At 41.9% G+C, this 23,174-nt stretch overlaps 2 protein-coding genes across 2 annotated transcripts in view; one reads left to right on the top strand and one right to left on the bottom strand.

Moving 5' to 3' along the window:
* Positions 1-302: 302 nt before the first annotated feature.
* LOC109639750 (transmembrane protein 163a) lies at positions 303-19,865 on the top strand. The gene is made up of 9 exons (XM_020103379.2): positions 303-451; positions 1,338-1,680; positions 2,971-3,090; positions 8,763-8,806; positions 9,040-9,131; positions 11,235-11,331; positions 15,808-15,919; positions 16,102-16,243; positions 17,137-19,865. Exons 1-9 carry the CDS (start codon positions 380-382, stop codon positions 17,195-17,197), a joined length of 1,083 nt encoding a protein of 360 aa, XP_019958938.2. The 5' UTR covers positions 303-379; the 3' UTR covers positions 17,198-19,865.
* Positions 19,799-23,174, bottom strand: part of mgat5 (alpha-1,6-mannosylglycoprotein 6-beta-N-acetylglucosaminyltransferase) — a 67,146-nt gene continuing 63,770 nt past the window's right edge. Inside the window, exon 17 of the mRNA XM_020103376.2 lies at positions 19,799-23,066. Within this exon, the coding sequence (XP_019958935.1) occupies positions 22,868-23,066 (199 nt within the window). The 3' untranslated portion in view covers positions 19,799-22,867. The remainder of the gene's footprint in view (positions 23,067-23,174) is intronic.

Genomic DNA, 23,174 nt, shown 5'->3' on the forward strand with positions numbered 1-23,174 from the left:
GTGTGTGATCAAGATGATCAGAGAACCAGGCCACATCATTTTAATTATCATTTTTCAGTGAGGTTTTAGATATGAAGAATGATGAATTTCAAAGATACCTCCTATGAAAGCTAATTATCAGCGATAATTTACCAATATTACTGATTATTATAACATTTCTTTAAATCTTCCCGAACTCTTCCAGCAGAAAACACAGAAGCTCACACATCCTCACACTCTCTGAAGTCAGATGATGAATGATCATCATGGGTTTGTCCTCAGGTTGTGAGGACAAGACAGAAGACAACCCCTGACTCTCTCTAACTCTGTCTCTCCTCAGGGCTGTGACACAAACGTCTTCGTGCACGTCCGCGGGCTCGATCCACATGTTTGCGGACAGATGTTCTCCTCGTGGGCAGCTCGCGCGGCTCCGCAGCTGTGCAGAGGTCGAGGAGCAGTAATTAGAGTCCAGGTGTGTGTGTGTGTGTGTGTGTGTGTGTGTGTGTGTGTGTGTGTGTGTGTGTGTGTGTGTGTGTGTCACCACACTGTGAACTGTTGTTAATGTGGACATGTGTATTTTCTGAGTCTCTGCGCAACATCTCCTGTCAGGTTTGTTGACACCTACACACACTATTTCCGGTTATTACTTTCAAAATACACAGCCGTTTTCTTCCACAGAAATCTGAACTTCTAACTTGTTTAAGAAATATCCAGAACATTTACTTAGTTAGAAACAAACAAGCTAATATGTGAAATGTAGCAAGGGTCAGTTGTGCCTTCAATATATTTGTAAAAAAGCTAAATAACAGCTTTTGAAAGAGCAAATGACACATTATTCAACTTTGCTCAACTCATTTTAAGCTACATTTAGCTCATGGTGGCGAATGTGAGCAAACATGAGCTCATTTATTATGTGGATACTGACACGTCAATGTTTATGCAGCATTTATAATAATATGATAATAATCTGCAATTGTTTTATTCTGTAAAACTTCAGTTTTTGAATAGTCCTGAATTATATTTATCTACTTTACTAGTAGATAAATATAAATCAGCCTTTTTAACAAGCAGAATGTGAAAACAATGATAAATCTAATTACACAAAATAAAGGCATATGTATAAGATGTTTTCTCATATTCTTAAAGGGGAATTTAAACAAATTGTACTAAATTGAAATGCATAGACAAGAAATGCTATTAGATGTTTTATTCTCCCACAATAAAACAAGACCAGAAAACATTTTCAAAGACAAATCAATGGAAATGTTATTTGCTGTGTGGAGATGAGACGTTGTGTCTCCAAGACTTTTATTTTGATGTGCACATCTTCTGATTTCCGCTCTCATTTCCCCTCACAGTGCGTAATTTGGTGCCACTGGACCTGCAGCCCTGACAGGAGTCTCCCTCCCTTCCTCCCTCTCTGTCGCCGGGTGTCTCCCCCTCCTTGCACTTCTCGCTCAGGTGTGACATTCTTGCGCTGCCTCACTGCCGAGAACATGACGGACTCCAAACCTCCAGACTCCACCGCCGCCCCGCACCCGGCTGTGGTTGTGGAGCCCGCGGCGGTGAACGGCCAGTGCGAGCAGGCGGACTCCCAGGAGCAGCAGCAGCAGCAGCAGCAGCGGAGCAGCACAGAGCGTCCGGGAGAGGGTCTGAAGATGGACCAGGAGATGAAGATGACAGAGAGCATAGATGACAGAGGTAGGTGGAGCGGGTTCAAAGTTCAGCACTCCACAGATGCCCAGAGCGCACCGTGCGCCCTGGTGCCATGGAGAGTGCGTCCTGATCCATGCTTGACTGTGCATTCATCCAGATGTAGAAAGATGTTCCAGACTGGGAGAGATGATGAAACTGTTATGGTCAACGTGTTAAACGAGAGTTTGCACACCTGCGTTCATTTCTGAGAAGAACCAGTGCTGTGATTAGGACTGAGTGGATTACTTAGTGGTTTGCCTTCAGGAGGAGTGAGTGAAAAGCCACAGGCGACCGTTGTGTTCCACATCATGAACATGACACAGAAAGAAGTGTGTCTGTGTGTAGTTCTCTTCCTCTACCTTCACTTCAATAGACATTTAAGCCTCATGTGGAAAAAGGGGGAACAAGTGGAAACTCACTTCTGTAAATCTTTATCAAAGCATTCGTTACTTCATGTAGATAAATACTTTACATTCTTATGTAAATACACAATGCAATTATTGTCATTCAAACCAAATAAATGGATGCTTATGCACAAATAAGCCCAACTTCAAAAGTTAAAAGCAATAGTCATATATATTTTACACACAAACCTTAATTACATTTCTTTATCGTAAGAGTTCGATATCAACATCTTGGGAACGAGTGCTAGATGTTTCTTTTAATATTGGCCGACTTATGGGTTTGTATATTTTGACTCTATTAGCATCCGCCCTCAAAAATCAACAGTGGTCGGGCTGAGCTTCAAATGAGCGATGGTGTTATGTGTGTGATGTGTGTGATGTGTAAATAGGCCACTGTTTGACAACACTTTCACCATGTCAGCTTTATGAGGTGTTTGTGCAGGTGAAGGGGCTGAGAGAGCACCTGCACCACAGAGTCAGCACAGGTGAGATCTGTTAGCTGATTGATCCTCATGATTGAAAAGGCAGCAGCAGAGCTGCCTCAGAGACACACTGGGGAAGAGACTGGGTGAAGCTAAAGGTCCAGCAGAAAGTGCTGGACCCTTTAAGTTAAGTGTTTTGTCAGTTCTGTTTGTATGAAATAAAAAGATGTTGCTGAGCACCCAATGGTTGGACTGGTTCGTCTCTGGCTGTCGTGGTGGGAACCCCGTGGCACGGTCTACTGCCACAGTGATATATCCTCGTTGAGGCAAAATAATTTAAGTATCAAGAAGAACTATTGGCATGTATTTCCAAGTAATCCACTGCTCTTTAAAGGTGCATTTATATATTATTACGAGTAATTACTGGTGTTTGTCAGTGGGTAACAGTTGTGCTGTGTTGTTGTGTGCAGGTCTTCTGGAGAGCAGCATGCGTCTGAAGCCTCATGAAGCACAGAGCTACCGTAAGAAAGCCCTGTGGGTATCCTGGGTGTCCATCGCTGTCACCATTGTCCTCGCCATCGCTGCTTTCAGTGAGTAACACGGTCTCGTTTCATCTTGAGAGAAAGTGTTGCTTCTAACATTCCTGGTGTGGGTTCAACAAATAAAGACATCTACAGAAACAAAAGTTAAACATGCGCCCGCTGTTTGGTGCTTCAGCTGAAGGACAGGTTTATTAATTATTGCAACACCCTGTTGTTCAACATGACATCCAGCAGTCTGATTAAAAAGCGGTACTTGAAGGATGAGCAGTTGACACGAGAACACACTCCAGCACACTCACTTCATGCAGACGTCATGTTTTGCTCCCTTTAAACTTTTAGCCTCCCCTGCTTCCACTTCAAATGACTAGTTCAGTTCTTTTCTCCGTGTTCCCTTATATTCACGAAGACTCACGGACTGATTGAATATAGATTAGAGTTGGGAGGTCACAGTTAACAGGGGCCTCTTGAACGTGATATTTCAAATCTGCCTTTAGAGAATTTCTTTAAATTTTGGCCTGTTGTCACTTGGACTCAAAGATGAAGTGATTTGATTTCAGTGGTCAAAGGTCAAAGGTCACAGTGACTTCACACTAGTCTGGGAAAAATATGCGTAATCAAATTGCACTGGTTGGTGGAGGCGCACAAATGCAGGGCGGTGATTCTTTACTTTCTGAAAGTGCATTCAAACATGGCAGAGTTGGAGAAATGTACAAGTTGTGCTTGTTAAATCTAAGTGTTGTGATGACTGGACTTTGTTAGTCATCTCTCATACTGCAACATTCAACTGATGCGTCTTCCTCTCCTCTGCAGTAAATGCAAATGAGGACTTGACAAATGACCAAGTAAGGAGGACAAGTGGTGCTGCAGTGTGGTGATCACCTCACCGCTGGGTTTAGCGATGTGCAGAGACATCAAGCCTGCTACTACTCAGAAATGAAAAACTGCACTACCTACAAATCAACCGCAGAAATGAGCAGAGGGAGAGATGAGGCAGCAGTGACGTGACCTGCAGCCTCACTGGGTCATTACTTTCCTTTTGGTTTCTCTCTAGGAATAAGATCTGTGCTTGTGGATTAAATTGGAATTTGATTTACTGCTTGTACTTGAGTCAGAATTAGTGCAGTGACGAAAGAAGTGGAAGAACAGTGATATTTTGTTTTGGAAATGTGAGCTTCTTCCTGAGCTCTGTCGATGTTGTTTCAAACATTGAACCCACTTCCTGTTCTGATAAGAAACGCTGAACACAACATGCCTGTCTGACAACTTCTTTCTCTTTCCCGTGTAGGTAACATGTTTCATATAATGCACAGTGAAAGAAGTTTGTTTAGTGGAAATACACTAATACATTACTGAATTATGTTGTATTAGTTTTTTTTTAAAGTATTTTTCAATAAATGACTCAGAATGTCAGAGAAAGGTCGACAGAAGTTGCAGAGCTCTGCAGGGCATCGGTGAAGTCCCCTCCACCTGCTGCTGTTCCCTGTCGTCTCTACGTGAGGACAGAATGATGGCTGCTGGGTAACATGTCCTGTAAAACATTAGCATTATTCAAACATGGAAAAGACCTGCTTCTACTCGAGCGTGTGTGTGTGTGTGTGTGAATTTTATTATGGGCAGCCAGGTGCAGTTCTCATGTAGACGTCCTAGTTGACACGTTCATGGGAAACTTGACACACGTGAGCTGTTGCTGTTCCACGTTCAGATCAGGCTGACAGATATGAGTGAATTGGCTGGAGCCAGAAAAAAATTAAAAATAACAAGTAACATTGTAAATTAGAAGATGAACCACTTTCACAACAGTTTACATTTATAGTTCACGTAATATCTCACTGTCCCTGTTTGTGAAACACACATATTTTCCTGCAGGTAGATTATTCCCACCCTCATATTTATACCGTAGACTGTATGTATATATATATATATAGAAATGAACGGTGCGTCTCCACTTCCTCCCACGTTCAAGGACTGAAGCCAGAATATCACGGATACGAACGCTGCCATCTTGCACATTTGGAGTGATCAGAGAAGTAATTAAAACCACTTGAACAAACATCGGTGTGATAAGACGTGTGCTTTAACTTTTTTTGGCAAGATCCCACTGATTCTTTATGGACGACGCTTCCTTCCACTATCCAGAAATGAAGCCAGAGTTTGGCTTTATGTGACCCAGAGTCAGCTTGTGTTGTCTTGTCTGTGGAGTAGAACTGAGTGGAATGGATGCCTGAATGATAATATAACGGAGCCCCCCTGTATTAACAAGCTCGGTGAGACAAACACCATCAGTAGAGCAACTGGGAAAACAACCTTGACAGCAAAGTGCTTCACTGATATGCAGAATGCAGCTTGAGAAACAGCCAATAAAGCTGCAGAGAACGAGTGGTGTTTTATCTTCTTCTTCTCTGGTCTATGTGACGGGGAGGGGGGGCAGGGAGATATGAGATCTTAACTTGGTGTGTGTGATAGCCCAACGTGATGCTGGAGCTCGGTCCCAGCTGACACCCACCCAGCTTTCTTGGGAGCCAATTAGCCGTCGCTGTGCTCAGCTTTGACGACCGAGGAGCTGCCGCAGATTCATTTTTACACGATTCCTTCTTTCTGCTCCTAACGAAGGAGATAGGAATAGATTGAGGAAAGGAGGGGAGGAGGGAGGAGGAGCAGTGGATGTTCATTTCTGGTTGACATCAGAGGCAGATCTGTCGGGGGTTAGATCCCATATTAGATCTTTAAAAGCTAAAAAACAAGCAAAATTCATGTTGCCTCTCACAATACATTTTCATTTCTCACATTAAGTTTAGGACAGCGTTTCTCGTGGAGCTCAAACCCTCGCTGTGAGACAAACATCTCGTACGGCTGCTACTTTTTTATTGTCATGTCAACTCCAGCAGATGCGTGACACCGGTGTCCACACAGTCACTCCCTGTTATTTACTCTCATCGAAACAGCTGTCAGCTTGTGTTTGCTGTAGCATTTGTCTGATCCCACACCGAGAGCTCAGGCACACAGTGTTTGACAAGAAGAATATCTCCACTCTGGATGTTTAAAGAGCAAAGCCATCCAGTCGTTACATCACTGATCCGTTTGGACTTCATGTGCTACCACAAAGTACATATGCATGTATGTGTATGTATGTATATATATATATATATATATTTTATTATTATTATTATTTTATCACTTTCTTTAACGTTGTGAAACAGGGTAGTTTCAGACATTGATTCCACAGAGAAGAATTCATGAAGCTTCGGAGGACTGGGGACTGGTTTGTTGGTGCAGCTTGATTGAATTTCAATGGACTGTTGGACCTTGGCGGAGGTCTGCGCTCCACCGAGTGCTTTTCTCATTTTAGGATTAGCATTTCGGGTGTTTGAAGATATTATTTCCTATTTTACTTTGAAGTTCTTTTCTTCTATGTCTCCGGCTTGTTTGACTTCCTGCCTTTGTCCTGTTTCCCTCCTCTGTGATTGACCTGATGTGTTTCTCCTGTGTCCAGTCACGTGACATCAATCTGTCCCTCAGTTTGCTTCAGTTCTGTTTGGCTGCTTTTCTGCTGAGTTGGAGTTTTCTGCCTCCTTGGATGTCAAAGTATTTCTCACCTTCCAGATTATATGCATAATGTTTTAGTGTTTCTGTGTAAACCTGTGAATCTTATAATTTGTGACTCATGTGTAAGAAATACTTAGAAATGTTTTTAAAAGGAACACAAGGCCTGCAGAGTTATCACATTAGAGCTCTAGCTACAAGTCTGACCCAATTCTTGTGTCAGCAGCTGTCTCAGTAACATGGGAAATTCTTTGCATGTATAGAAGAGACTCAGATCTTTGAAACAATATATAATTTGTCATGGTGGTGTGAAAATGAAGTGTGGCACAGACCAAAATATACTAGTAGCACCACAGTGTCATAAGCTCTTGGTTCAGTGCTGAAAAAAATGAAACAAGCGGACGTCTCCCATTTTAAAGTCTGAGGTTTTATTTGGCTCCTTTGAACCAATGGTTTCTCTGAACCTACTCAGATTGTCTGGCTTGGATATGCAGATATAGGATGATACCAACTTTTAAAGTCAATAATATGAAGGATAAATAATTGTGTTCATGAATAATAGAGCCTAGTAACAATATTTGCTTTTGTGGTTTTCAAAATCTGCACTTTAGTCACCGGTGTCACATTTACTGCACCTAAAGTTGTTTCATAGATAACTTCACCATCACTGTTTCCATGCTGCGTCTCTGCAGATCTCTGCTATCGCACTAATTTGTATTCAATTCTCGCTCGTGTATGAGAAGTGTGTGTGAACGTGAAGGCAGCTTTTCGTCTCGGCCCAGAGAGAGAAACTGAATGAGTGTGAAAAATAAAGGGATGATAGAGGAGGAAGCTTGAGACTGCAGGAGCAGGTTTCGGAGGGAGGAAGAAATGAGTTTACGGCTCTTGCAGCAGAGAGAAAACGAGCAGCTACAGGGGAAGCAGAGAGAAAGAGTGCAGTGTTTCTGTGTGCAGAGCTGAGGCGAGTTACTGGCCCCCAGTGAGTCTAGCTAAAAATAAACCTGAGGAGAGGATTCCTCCCCTCCATCTATCAGCATCTTCTCTTTGTCTCATCCTCCCTCTCTGCTCATTGCAGGTGTGAGTGGATGAATTCACACGGTGATGGTTGTCAACACATCTACAGCTCAGTTTAATTGCAGCAGAAACTAATTAAAAACAGAAAAGCAGTCGCTCGCCGTGATCATGTGTCTATGCAGTTTAACAGGAGAGGGCTCCGTCAGTGTTTATCTGGTGGATATCATCATGTCTTTGACAAACCTGGTTTAGTGAACTGATCCACAGCTCGTCTGTGTCAAGAGAAATGCAGCTGGATTTTTTTTATTTTCTTAAACTTGGTGCTGCTTTGTACACGTCTTCTATAACCCTGACTGTCCTTCATCTTATTTAGCTTCATTTGCTTTACCTACATTAAGTGTGAATAAGTTACAGCTCAAAATACAGATGTATATAGTTTTGTTTAACCTACAGTGGATTTTCTCTTCACATTTCTAAAAGTCTTGAATGTTCCAGTGGAGCTTCACTATCTCTCAATGCCTCCTTTGCGACTGCATCTCTTTCATAAAGACAAAGAGATTTTTTACATTTGTGTTATTAATCTTTATTTAGTGCTTGCCAGGAAATATTTATCCTGTGAGGATTCCTGCAAAAACGTGACATGAGAAGCTCGTGAAGCTAGAAACATGGAGATGAAACATGGAGATGAAATGTGAAGTAACATAAGGAGGAAAGTCACTGGAATGTATTTTGATGATTGAAAACTCATCTCTCATATAAAACAATAAAAGCTTGTGAAACTAGTTCCCTTCATTTATTTTTGTGGGTGTGTTATTACTCTTCTTTACTTGCACTGTGTACTTGTGTCCATTTGCACATTACTTGTTACATATTACACCAACAGTGCTTATTCCGAAAATATACTGTGTGTATATACTTTTTCATTTGTGTATTGTTGACCATATGTTTATATATACTTTTATTTTCAATATCTCCCTATACATAAGTATAAATATTGTGTTTAGTAAATGGTTTTATTCTACTGTACTTTAACTTGTTCTCAACTGACGATTTGCTGCTATAACTTCATGTTTATGACTAAACGTCAGTAAAGATCTAACTAATGTGACAAACATGTATGTGAGCTGTGGATGTTGAGTAATGTTTCATTCTGTTTTCTTTTCCAGCTGTTTCCATCATGCGCCACAGTGCTTCAGCTTTTGGATTCGCTGTAAGTCACTTGCAAAGATGTCTGACGCTGTGTGCTGGAGAATATTGCATGTTTTTGTTTTCACTTTCATCTACGTGCAGGAAAAGAAAAGCTTATTCAGCAAATCAGACTTTTACCTTTAACTAGAGCAGGGACAGTGAAGAAGGGGATCTCAAAAATTGGCCCAGTTGTTCAAAGTCAATGATCGACTAATTGAATCTATTTGAAATCGTTTTCTTGTCTTCACTCTGTAGTTCGATGCCACGCTGGACGTGTTGTCCTCCGTCATTGTGCTGTGGCGGTACAGCAACGCTGCAGCTGTTCATTCTGCACACCGGGAATACATGTAAGTACAACCACCGCTCAGTGATTAAAATGGAACTGAATACCTTTAATATACTTGTTTGTCTTCTGCCATGTAGTTTGTGAAGTACTGTGTAACCTTGTTTAAACAAGTGTGATACAAATGTACTTATGATGGAATATTATTGTCGGGTGTTGGTTATTGCTGAATCAATGTTCAGGTAGTTAACGTCGGTGTTGTTTTCTTTCTACGCAAACATTTTTAGTCTTAAAAGTATATTTAAAAGACTATCTTCATTTTTCTGCTTTGACCTGTCGGAGCCAGTTGAATATTCTGAAAGACGAGATGAGTGAAACCCAGTTGTAGAAGTGTGTGGTAGCTTCAGTCTGTCAGTCACAACACACACACATTCAAGATGTGGTGGTCTCGGAGGAGTGACTGCTAATTGCTGCAGAGACGACGTATGAGGTCACGTCCTCTGGAGATGAGACGCTGATGGAACAAGACATTAATTCAAACATCTGACAGGCTGCCAACGTATCAAATACCAGTTTGAAGCATTTCTTCTATTTCTGAACAAAATTAAAACATAATTGGCTGGTTTTTCATCGATATTTACACATGTGAGTGTGAAATCTTCGCACTGATCCACTTGACGGCAGATATCTTCGTCACCTCAGCTGCTAGTTGGAGAATTTGGCTTAATTCAACAAAGAAGGAAAAGGTTTTCTGCAGAAAGCCTTGAGCAAACTTCGACAATTTTTTACATAGTTGCAAAATGTGATATTGAGAGGCTTGTGATTTAGCAACTTTATTTTTTACATCTGCAAGTACAGAAAACAATTGCTCCCACAGATTCTGTATATTCATGAATTGAACGCACAGAAAACTGAGAATCACCTGCATGCGACTAAAACACCCACATGTGTCTGCATAGGTTTAACAAGTGCTTACTGTGTCCATGTATATACAAACACAATCCCTGCATGTGCTCACACACACACACACACACACACACACACGATAACAGCAGTGTTGTGCTTCTGTTTTTCTTCCAGCACTTTCTCTTCTGTTTGTCAAACAGCAGCCTCCATCAGAGCGAGTGAGCAAACTAGCGAGGCACAACCAGAGAATCAATGTTCTTCTTAATTCTTTTATCCGTTTGTGCCTGATGGAGGAGATGAGGATCAGTAGTGGTGCCCAGGTAGAGACCGGTTACCATGGAAACAAGCTCAACCCTGTCAAAACAAGACAAATTAGTTTCCTAAATGAAAGGGTGGAGCTTTTAAAAAAAAAACAAAAAAACACCTCATTTACATGAGTTTTTGATATTAAAAGGCGAAGTCATCAATGTGATATGATGGATGTGTTGAAACAGAAAATGTATTCATGCTGTTTTTTCTTGTGGTGAAATGGCTGCACTGAGACGTTGTCATTTTTACATCCATGCTGTACAAGACACAACAGGGGGGCCTGTGTGTGTGTGTGTGTTGCCTTGGTTACTTCATCCGGTCAAAGCCCAGGCTGCTGGACGTGGCTGGAGAAGCAGCCTTTAGACGTGAACACACACACACACACTGGTAGCCGTGCATGACTGAGGCATATGCTCCAATAGTTTTGTATTCTTCTTTGGTCTCCCTCTGGAATTTGTTAATTAGGTAAAGATGTTAAAACGAACATCTGCTGCTTCCAATAAATCTGTGCCGACCGCTTCACTGTGTTATGAACTCATGACCATTCTGAGGATTTTAACTTTACAGCTAAATGAAAATACACCATATGATCCGTAACAGACGTGGACATTCAGCGGGACGAAGCTAAACAGGAAGCCAGCAGAGGCTGTGAAGGAAGAAGCAAAGATGCTTTGGTGAATTTCTAAAACTGAATGAATTGTGGAGGATGTCTCAGATTAATTGAAGCGTGCTGAGGGAGTTTGTACTCATTACGTCTTGAACTGTATTTCTACAGCTCTGAGTCCATCCTGCAGGTAGCAGCTGTGTTTCATTATTTTCATCACTGATCTGTGTTCCAGATGCCCCATGAAGGGTTGATGTCAGAATAACGAAGAAGTTGAACTCTAAAAGATATCGTCTGTCTCTGTCTGTTCTTGCACCACAGTTGACATTTTTTGTTTTTCCTCCTCAGAGCCTGTGTTATCCTGGGTGTGATTTTCATCCTGTCCTCCTTGTGCATTCTGGGTAAGGCCATCCATGACCTGGCCACCAAGCTGTTGCCTGAAGTGGTAAGAATTAAAATACTTGATTTGTACATGTTTTAAATCATTTCAGACAGTTGCACCTTTGTCTTTACTGAGGCTTTAATTTGACCTAGAACATTGTGTCAAGAGATAATTTGTCTGGAATACTGGAAATGTTTAAATTAGCTTTTAGAAATTCTATGTGGATGAATTGTTTTGATGTTTAAGATGGGCTGAGCAAAGTAGAAGTGTTTGCCACTCTTTCATACTTTAATCAAATATTAGGGAGACTGAGATAAATTCTAATTACTCTTCATAGGCTCATAACTCCAGAGAAGACTTCAGATTCTGATGTCTGACCCATATCTATAGGTTATATCATCAGATATTAATACAAAGGTTTATGTGTGGAGAACTTTGAGTTGATGATATATTTCATCACACTGGATTAGAGTTTTCACAGTATATGAAGAAAACAATGTGCGGTGTCAGAATCTGATTCCGACTTGAGATGGAGCAGATCTTTGGATTAAAGCTCCACCTTAAGGGACAGATTAGAAAAACCTAAGCACATGAATACCAGCACAGCGTGGGGCCCTGACATCTGTATCACTGTCAGCTGAACAGTCACTAAACAGATTTGTGCATTTCACTGAACTCTGGTCAGTAATCTGATTTTTCTGTGGAATTTGTGGCTATTTTTAAAGCTTGGCCAGACACTAACGACCACTTTGTCCTCATCTGCTTCTCTGTAATACCACGGACCGGGATTTCACTTAGAAGCCAGAAAAAATGCCCTGCTGACTTTGTCTGTGCCGAGAATTGTGCTCAGATTTGGTGATCTGCAGCCACAGCTCAGAGTTGTTGGTTTCCACTCTGTCTCCTAAAATTAAGTCTGGATGATTTGGTTATAATTTGATTTCATATTGACGCTGTAATAAAGCATCTCATCAGACTTGCAGTTGTGAAGTAAGTTTTTGAATCCTGCATGTCTGAATGTACTGTAACGTTCATATAGACGCTGTGGGGTCGTACAGATGTCTTGGTTTGTGAAGTCGGTCACGTTGTTGTGACCTGCTGTTGAAAATGGTTTAATTCATCCTTCATGCACACGTACTTCATTCCTCTTTACCAAGTTTAAATGAAAAGGAGACGTTAGAATAGTTAAAAATTAAATTAGTGTCACCTAAATGATCGCATTTCATTTTTTTAATCTCTATGTATTAATGATGAGATTTTATTAATAAGATTTAAAACTAAACAAATCACAAAAGTTGCTAAATGTGACGTCATGTAAAACAAAACTTGAAGAAATCCTGATGTGTTAATTATTTCGGTTCAGACCTGGTATTAAAATGTGTCTTATATATGCAAATCAACATGTACATATACAAAGACTAGATGTTGTTTTTACTGGGGGGGGAGTGCATGCATAAGTGAGGGAGGGGAGTAGAGAGAGAGTCAGGACGGGATGAATGAATCGTGTGTGGCTCTGCTGAGGAATAAGATTTTACCAATTTAAGAGCATGTGGCTCTGAGTGATTCTCAGGACTCATTCAGACCTGAACTTGGAGCTGAGCACCTGTGACAGAATCTGTCGGGGATGGATGTTAATACCAGATCTTATGAGGTCTGTCACAGTAAGAGTCTGACGGAGAAAGTCAAGTTTCAAGGCCTTTTTTAGTCAGATTTAATGTCATGTGTTGTAAAGTGTGTTCGACAGTTAATGTGCTTTAAATTATGCTTCTTATAAAAACATCCAATATGAGTGAGATCATTCCACAGCAGCTGCAATTGGTTTCTAACACAAACCTGATGTTCAGACTGAACAACAGATTCTGTCTTTTTTTCCCATGAACATTGAGTAAGTGTGAACGTGTGTAACAGTGTCGCTGCTGTTGGATGAAGAATGTCTCAAATCTCAGGTGTGAAGATTCGGGAGCTTTCTCACTTCCTGAAATAGCTTCATCACCCGGTTGCCGGGCAATAGTCATCTCCGTAGAAACACTTATGAGTACGTGGTGACGATGATTGTGTCTAAATATGGAAACATTTTAGTTTGTGTCGCTGAATTACTTTTAGCCTTGTAGAGAAACGTTTACTTGTACTGATTTCATTTACTTTAAAATGTAATTATTCCCCAAACGTCCTCTATTATTGCAACATGAGCTATTTTCAATGTGAGTACGAACAGAAAACCAGAGCAGAGTCTGTGGTGCAGGAGGATACAGCACAGTTGAGGTGGGATTTGTAGAGTTGGCATGAAAACCTAAACTCATGCTCATAGCTGGATGTGTTTTAATCATACTCCTGGATCAGCTGCAGAACGAAATGCACCATGTTGAGACATTTCAAACAATAATCTCTCTCGGCTCAAACCTGATTTAGTTTTCAGATGCTTTATTAATTTATTGATCCGACTTGTTCTCCGTCTCTCCCTCTGTGGCTGCAGAGTCGAGCCCGACCGACAGTGCACGACCAAAGCAGAAGATTTCTGCTCCTCATGTGTCACACACACTATCAGACTGGTTTGTGGTGCATCATGGATGGAGACATAAATAGCATGTGCATGGCTCACAGCCCTCCTCAGCACACCAGAGTTGGAAATAAGGTTTATTTTCACCACCTCCCTCTCGTCCTCCTTGCAATGAAATGTTAATAAGGTAGGCGGCTGGATAAATATGCAGTGGTGAGGCAGACAGGGAGGGCGGGCGGAGAGGAGAGAGTAACCTGTGGAGGAGGGTGCAGACAGAAACACGAGGAGGAGGATGTTTGTTTTTTTACACCTGAACGTTCTGACACTGTTAATCCTCCGAGTCCAATTAATGTCATTCAGCGTCCCAAAGATTCACTATTCATACGAGCATTTTAGCATCATTTAATTAGAAGAGCTGCAGAGACCTGAGACCCCCGAGCCAGTGAAACACACTGATAATATAAAGTACAAGTTGTAATCCATAAATTCATATTCAATATAATAAAAAACTGTAAATAATAGATTAGTCACATGCTCAAGTGTCTTGAATGTCAAATTACATTGAATTCTATGTAAAAACACAAAACTACACATCCTTATGCTCGATGTATATCTGATGACTATTTTCTTTTCTTTACTTTCAGGCAGTTTCTGCCTTTCTCACTATTTTATCTGTAGTTTTGTTTGGTGAAACGGATCTGATCAGTCAATCCCAGTTTAATTTCACCTCAACCCATTGAAATCAATTTCCATTCTTCTTCTTCTCCTCTGCTCGTTCTGTCCCAGGTAATTGTAGATGAAGTAATTCTCACCTGACGTCTCCGCCTCTGAAAAGCTGAGAACATTTCGTACCTGTTTTCATATTCTGCGTGCGTGTGTGTGTGTGTGTGTGTCCCATGGGCCTGCATGTCTGCCCACACACTTTGACTGTTGATCAGAGGGTCACCGAGGGGCTTCCTTACGATAACAGCCTGAGAGTCACAGTGAGCCATCTGTCACTGCAGCTTTCTGGAAGCAGAACTTTTCTAAATAACTTTATTTTTGCATCATGTAAATGTGATAAATGAGTTTTGAGGAGGAATGAATTACCCCGACATGATGCAGCTGTAATCTGTAACGTTGTCATCGCTGCTGAACCAAATGTATATCTGCGTTAATGCCTTGAAAGACAAACACAGCTAAATCAACACACGTGTCATAGTGAGGACCCTCCCCCTGAAGCTCAGCTCTGAACCTAATTCTAACTCTCACATTTATCACATCAAATCCAAAATCTGTCTCTTGACTGCGATGAATGAATTCTCGAATGTACAATATTTGTAGAACACGTTTGTTTAACGTTGTGAGTCACTGGTCTGTGCAGCGTGTCGAGCTTTTCGCTTCTTCTCTGATGTCTCTGAGTTCAAATTAGCTTTCCATGGCTCTGAGGCCATATAGTGCAATATTAATGCTGCCGCAGAGGCACTGAGTGCTCTGCAGCTCCACTCCCCCCCTCATCCGTCCTGCTCCTCCCTCATCCATCCTCCGTGGTGCATTTGCTCATAAGAGGTGTAACAACGTCATATAAATAAATATTCTAAACCAGGAGAAGACATATTCAGACCTCGATTGATGAGGAGCAGATGAGGATGAGTGGGATGTGATGGATCAGTGTTTTGATGGAAGATAATCTTGAGGAGGGAGCATAGATGAGGGATTGTGTGGGAGGGGGGGTGTAGGCCGTGACGGACCTGTTGTGGTTGTGGAGTGTTGACTCTGCTGTCGTGTGTCTGGTGAAGAGTGATGGAGGATCTGTAGATTCAGGAACTCCCTAAGTCAACATGCAGTTTAATCTGCAAAACAAACAAACAAACAAATAAACTGAAAAACTCAGAGTGAAGTGGTTGCTTGACGCAGTAATAATTTAAAAACGGATAGATGTGGATGAACCAGTGGTGCAAGGACCTAGATTCAAACCCTGAGGGACACCGACAGTGACCGAAGTTAACATCATAAGAAGACAAACCCTGACTCTCGCTGTCCGTCTGCTTTTGTCTTCTTCTCAGGATGGCTTCCTTTTCAGCGTGTCCATCGTCAGCGGCGTGGTGTGCATCCTCCTGGCCGTGGTGAAGTTCATGCTGGGTAGAGTGCTGACGAGCCGAGCCCTCATCACGGATGGTGGGTGAACACACACGCTCAAACACAGAAGACTTTCAGGTCATCGGAGGCCTCTCAGGAATCTGTCACGTCACTTTACACTCTGTGAACTGAGACTCACACGTCCACTGAACCCAAACACAACGAGCTGAGTTCAACACTTAATGACAAAGAGATGACGTCAAGTGCTTTTATTTGTGCAGGATTCAATTCACTGGTGGGAGGAGTCATGGGCTTCTCCATCCTCATCAGTGCCGAGGTGTTCAAGCACGAAGCCCAGGTGTGGTACCTGGACGGGACAATAGGGGTCCTCATAGGCCTCATCATCCTCGCATATGGAGTCAAGTAAGATCTCAGCTCTCAGACTAACGTTGATTATTTGTGATCAGCAGGTTTCTCACCCGGTTTCACAGAAACTGTCCTCGCAAATTTGTAACCAATAGATTTTATCTTATGTGGAATGTGTTCATGTTGATATATGATTTTATTCAAGCTTAAACACCTCTTGTTTAAAAGTTGCATGTTTTATTATTAGTGTTATTATAACTTTAGTAGTATCTTCACATTGTGTGACATGTTTCCTGGGCTTGGAATAAATTAAATGTGTCTGATATTTGTCCGTCTGTGACGACGACAGTATGTTTTCGTGTGTGTGTGATATGTTGCCTTTAAAATGATCCAGCTCATTTGTTGACACTGAAGGTTTTAAATGTTGGCCAGGAAACAAGTTCTGCTACAGGCCACAGCAAATAAACCCACAGTGTGGCTGACATTCAACTTATAGCTTGTAGGTCAACATGAGTTAGAGACAGACTCATCAGCCACAACATGTTACTGCTGTTAATGTTCAGGCTGAAGAGTTTATGCTTCATGAAATGTTAAGTTGAGGTTCTGAATGGATAAATGTTTGCGTCTGGTGTGAAGGAAGTTTTTCCAACTTCACTGTAGTGTTTCTATTTCAGACTAAAGAAAAAAGATTCTAACAGTTTTATTACAATAAATAAAAGTGACATCTGTAAGTTTCCTCTCAGCGGAGCGTTTGTAACTTAGTCTGAAGTTTGAAATCATCGCTGGTGATGGATTGAGATTTTATTTTGCCTCAAGCAACAAATAAAACGAATGAAAGGAATTTGTGTGCAGGAACCTCGAAATGCACAATGTTTTTATTTGTATTTAAATATTTAAAGATCCTTGTTTTCTTTTTTCTGAATAAACCTCCTGCTCTTCTTGGTCTGCAGGCTGCTGCTGGACATGGTTCCACGGATCCGACAAACCAGGAACTATGAGCGTTTTGAGTGATGGAGATGAAGAAGAGGAGGGGATAGGGGTTGGGGATTGGGGGGGTGGGATTGACAGGTGTGGGTCTGTGATCACTGCCCCCCCCCATGTCTCCGCAGACTCTCAGGCCTGGAGTTTTGCCAGCGACCTGAGGATCGGGCGGAGGGAGGGTGATCAAACTCTTGTGGCACCTTTTTAAGTGTTTTACAATTTGCTGTAAATATAATATGTTTGTCTTTGAGCCGTGAGCAGCTCTCTGTTGTTCCACGTAGAAAACACGAGCAGAAAGATCTGAGCTGGGAGGGAACGTCAAGACAAGTACAAATACACAAAGGCAACATTTCTGTGCAGTAAGATGATGTACGATACCTCAGTTCCTCCTCATCGCCCTGTCCAAACGCACGCTTTGTTTTTTCCCATGGTTCCTAGAGGCCTCTGTGCGGCTGTGTGTGTGTGTAGCAGTGAAGTGTTGATGGCGTTTTGAGAGAGTGACGTCAACACGAGGCCTCGTACGGAACATGAACACACACACTGTCGCTGATGGGGTTTCTGTTTACAGTGTTTATCTGGAGTGACGTCATAGTGACCTCATCATTAGCCTGATGACATCATCAGTTTTACAGTCGTGACTCTACCTCCAGTTCAGCGTCACACACGAGAAAAACCCAACTCGGTTTACTTCATGTTAATAAAAGTACGTATTTAGACATCTTGTGACATCTACTGGCGAGTAGAGGTATCCACGTCTCACATGTTGATAAGAGATGGAGAGTTTATTAGAAACGATTGTTCTGTCGTGTGGAAAGTTAAAGTTGTTGTTTCACATCTTGAGGTAGAAATGGAGACAGATGCTCTGATAGAAGTTAGTTTTTCTCTCCGTGTGGCTGCTCAGACTGAACCTGCTGGGTTTTCTGTCTCCTTCACATCATATCCAGTTTCTGAGCTGAATCCATGAACCTTCTTTGGATCTCCAGCTTTGCATCGTCACAGCAGCTGAGCCAGTTTGTGACAAATGTGTTTGTGGATTGTAATTGTAAAACAGAATGTTTCACCGTGCACAGAAGTAGAATAAGATCTTTGAGAGGAAGAGAAAGACTTCCTTGTTTGAATTTAGGCTCGTTTCATTTTCAGTTTGACCTCAGTGAGAATGAGTTTCTCCTGTTTTTCTAATTTCTTCTGTCTCGTCATCGATGATAAATTCTGAGCCGACAGTTTAAAACTTCTTCTGTTGCATTGTTTCATTTTCCTTCTCACCTACTTTTGCTACTTTCTGTGAAATATTCCAATCTACTGTGACAGATTCCGTCCTCCAGCAAAGTTGAGCTTCAGTTTGTCGGCGGTCGGTTATCGATGAGTTGATCAGACAGGAGTTGATCGTCTCCTTGTGACTGTTGAGAGTTTTACTCTGAAACCAGACGACTGTTGAATCCACTCATCTGGTTAAAAAGTTTCTGAGCCACGACATCGTCAAACTTTGGCTTTGTCACTTTTTCTGTGTTGGTACTGTGACGCCTGTTTCATCACAGGCTGCGGAGACAAGTTGATATTTATCTTGTTGATATTGTGTCTGTGACCTTATCTGTTCGGTTGGGGATTTAAAATGATTCTAATCTTCCTGTGGTTAAACATGGTGACATGTGAAGCAACAACATGGTAATAAAGCTGATTTATGTTCTAGATTAACGACCGAAGACGAGAAGCTTTTCTAAAAACTTGAGTTGTGGTGTAAGTCGGTGTATGTCTGAAACTGATCATCAGCTCAGATCTTCACTTTCCTCCAGTTTTAGTTGAGAGAATTCTAAAGTTCTGTGTTTTTGTTTTTAGTTGCAACACTTCTTGAATAGTTTGGAAGCCGGGGATCATGGGTAATATCCAGCGTTCAGTGAGTGGGACGACACTGGCAGGGCTCCCCATGTGGCTGCAGAGGGCGCTGTCGCTCAGTAAAAGTTGCTTTAAAACACTAAACGATCAAAGTTTATTTGTAAAAAAGAATGAAATGTCACCAATGCATAGAAGCACATTTGTGCCATGACAAGAAAACAAGAAGTAAAATATTGTGTTAGTGTGGAGTTTCCACTTTTTTTTTTTCTATCTGGCAGAAAAATGCTTCCGTTTAGATCAACTCTGTTTCACAGACTCCGGTTTAATCGTAGAAATTCAGCAGCTTTGTTCCTCCATGTTTTTTTTGTAGCTGTGAGCAGGAACATGTTCTGAACTGTAGATGTGAACAGTTGAACATTACACAAGTTGTAATATAAATATATATATACATATATATATATGTGTGTGTGTAATAACTCTTTGACTCCAGAGCCTTAATGTGACAGAGGAGTTAAATTTGTGTCTAAAGGTCCGAGCACAGGAAACTAGATGATGATGGTTCGTGGATAAATTATCGACTAAAGATGAAATTATAATGAATAATTATAAAAATGTGTCTGCAAAGTGGAATCTGTGCTCAGAATGTGTCATGAGGCACAAATCAAACTCCATCACTTTTGTATGACTCATGAAATTCTCTCTCTCTCTCTGTGGACTGTACGTTTCTGTGCCAGTGTAAATACTGAATGTGAATCTGCTGTGATGTAGAACAAGTGTAAAACCACAGTCGGGAGACGTCGATCACAGAAAAAGGTTTATTTAAAAATAAAGTTATATCCCTCTTTACTCATCAAGGACTGAAAACAAACCCGTTGTCGTTCTTCACCGCGATCGTCACCGCTCTGCTGTTTCAGACGCTGAGGCTCAGAGATTTAGAAACAAGGATCGATGTGTTTGCTCCACTGTGAATTAAGTTTTTCTTTACGAGACATTCAGGTTAAAACAAACAAACTGTGACGTTCATGATCTTTAATCAGCTTCTGGAAACCAAACTCTTGATGAGTGATCGAAGGCTTAAAAAACTAAGTAAATAAAAAAAAAAGGCCTCTGCTGCAACAAACGACTAAAATCTCAACTGATCTTTCAAGATGCATCAGTGGACATTTTCAAATCTTTCAGAACAAGAATCAACATAAAAATAACAAAACCCTTAAAAGACCCAAACCAATAATGGCCTGATCACATGACCAGTGAATGTGTGTTATATATCTTCATCTATGGCAGAGAAACAAATGGACACACTGTTGGTTTTGGTCTTTTTCTGGAATCTGCTGAGAATGATGATTAAAAAAAAAAAAAACTGAAGTGAGAAGTGACAGCAGAGGTTTGTGTCCAACGTGTCAGTGCTCACACCTTTGAGGAAAGAAAAGAAAACAGGAAACCGCTTGTATGTTCGTCACGTGCAGAAAACAAAGCAACACTGAACACATCTGATGTACATCCATGAAATCCTCCAGATTTATCACAGTGGGGAATTGATGTTACTGCAGGAAATGAAAATCTTTATTAAAAATAAATCCACTGATCTTATTATTTACTGATGATCAGCAGTGATTGGCTGAGTCATCACACTTCTCCTTATTGAACTGAATAAATTAGGATTGGGTTGATTATATAATTAACATGTAAAAACAAAGTGTATTAAATTAAAGTAAGAAAAATATAATCTTTAATTTTGAATTAAAATCATTTCACGTAAAACAGATTTAAGCAATGAGGTTGGATTTAGCGACGCGGCACAGATCGACCGCCGGAACTGAACCCGGAACAAGCGGAACCATGAGAAGGCACATGAGACGCAAAGATGGCGGCAGATCACTGACCTGTTTGAAAACACTTGAGCAAACAAATAGACACATAACACAGTGAGATCGTAAAGCTGGACGGTGTCTGTGCAAAAAAAAAAAAAAAAGATTGGAAATCAAAGTGTATGAGGCCCTTTCACAATAAAACAGGCCACATCTGTCCGCAGCTGTTCGACTTAAAGAGGCCGTGATGAGAAGAAGAGAAAATTCAAGTTTTTCTTACTTACAATTCTGCAGCTGAATTTTTCCCAGTTCAACATCACTTGTTTCTGCAGCAACTCTTGAATCTTTAAACGTATATTTGAGCGTAAATTCAGAAATGTACTGTAAAATTTTCAATATATTTTGCAGGTTCATAAAAGAAAGTCACTGTAAATCCATGCGTACGTTCGAAAAACCTATAAACAGTTTGATTATACTAAAATTAGACGGGTTCATTTCTAAAAAATGTCCCAGTTCTCAAACTTCTAAAAATTTCAAAAACGACTTTTATTTCTTCTTCTTCTCCTCACGTCTAGAAGAGGAACAGACGCAGACAAAGCTCCCGCCCCCTCCTACACTTGAAGAAAAGCAGTTCTTTTATTTTTTAAATTACTCTCCATAAATAAAAATCTATAAAAAGGAACAAAAAGAAAGACGACGCCCCCTCTATAAATAAAAAACTAAAGATTTCCAGCAAAAATGGAGATAAAGATAAAGATCTGTATACAAAATAAATAAAAACCCATATGAACATTATACAGTGTTACTAACATCTCCTTGAACCTCTAACAGACAAAAGTAGTGCACTTTTTTTTTCTTTCACCACAAAGAACTACAAATTGAACTTTTATCTTAAGGTTTGCAAACCTGCAGGCAAATTAAGATCCTGACGATGATGCGGAGCGAGCGAGGAGATGTGAGGTTTTTGGCGTGTCGCTGCGTTAGACGGGTTTAACAGCTGCTGTTGTGTGGTCGATGCTGGAGTGTGTGGTTTACTTTGCGTACGTACGGAGGCCGACGTACGTGGGGAAGGTTCTTCACGTTGCTCCGCAGGCTGTGATGCGTCTGGGTGTCACCGCTGCTACTGACCACGTGCTACCGTCTACGTCACGACGTTCCTACGACTGCGGAGAATGACCCCTCCCTCCCGGTGTGCGTCCGGAGGGCTGAAACACTTCTATGATTCTCTACTGGCCTGTCACACGAACACTCGCTCCTCTGGAGACGTTTAAATAAGACGCTAGAATGAGCGTGCGACTTGAAATCCACACGTGGACGCTCCCGCTTGTGAGGGAATGAAAGGTGGAGGATGTGTCAGGAAACGATAAAAGTTCCAGAATAAAAATCTAGATATCTATTTTACATGTCTGCTCTCGTCACGTCCGTCCACGAGAGAGGAACAAGTTGGTTACAGTGTAAAACTGGTTTCATTTTTAGCCGCCATTTGTCAGGCCCCTCCCCGTGTGTGTGTGTAGATATGTGTGTGTTGGGGGGGGGGGGGCTCCAGGCATGCCAGTCCAGTGCAAACCTACCTAAACAATGAGCAGTTTCAGATTTGAGCAGGGAGGAGGATGGAGTGTAGGGGGCGGGTGAGTTGGGCGGGGCAGCTGTCAGGAAGGGGCGTTGCCGTCTCTTTGGCCTCGCTGTGCCGCCATGTTGAGCTTCACGGACACGCCCAGTCTGCAGAGCTGCGGCGTTTCCTGTTAAATCCCTTTGTCGACTGGAGTCACTTCACTTCCCTTCCAGGGACCTGTGGCGCCCCCCGCTGGTGAATGCGAGGAGTGATGGCCGCTCAGGTTGGCAGCTTCAAGACATGACTATGACGAACACACACTTATGAATGTTTGTCCGCACACACACAGGAGTTCAGTGTGTGTGTGTGTGTGTCTATGTCTCTCAAACACACACACACACACACACACACACTCGTTAAGCTGCTCTGACGTCGTTTAACTTCATCCCTCCGCCCCCGAACCTCACCAGCGTCTGTGTCCACCCCCCCCCGTCAGCTGGCGTGTGGCTGCTATAGGCAGTCTTTACACAGCGCCACCTGGCCCTTCATGTAGTCGCGGCAGGGGCAGATGCGGCGCAGCGACTGGTGGGCGCCGGCGCAGCTGAACAGCAGCAGGTCGGACTGGAAGATGCAGTGGTGGCGATTCTCGCTGTAGGCGGGGACCAACGTGTCGGCGCTCGACTCCACCGTCTGACAGTCCACGCCAAACCTGAGACACAGAGAGAGAGAGAGAGAGAGAGAGAGAGGTTCCTTTGAGCTGGACACTTTTTGTTAAGCTGGGAGAAAGTGTGTCTGCTCGTGCCTCTGTGTAAATCGT

Source organism: Paralichthys olivaceus, chromosome 24 (genome assembly GCF_024713975.1).
Source record: "Paralichthys olivaceus isolate ysfri-2021 chromosome 24, ASM2471397v2, whole genome shotgun sequence".
Classification (NCBI taxonomy): domain Eukaryota; kingdom Metazoa; phylum Chordata; class Actinopteri; order Pleuronectiformes; family Paralichthyidae; genus Paralichthys; species Paralichthys olivaceus.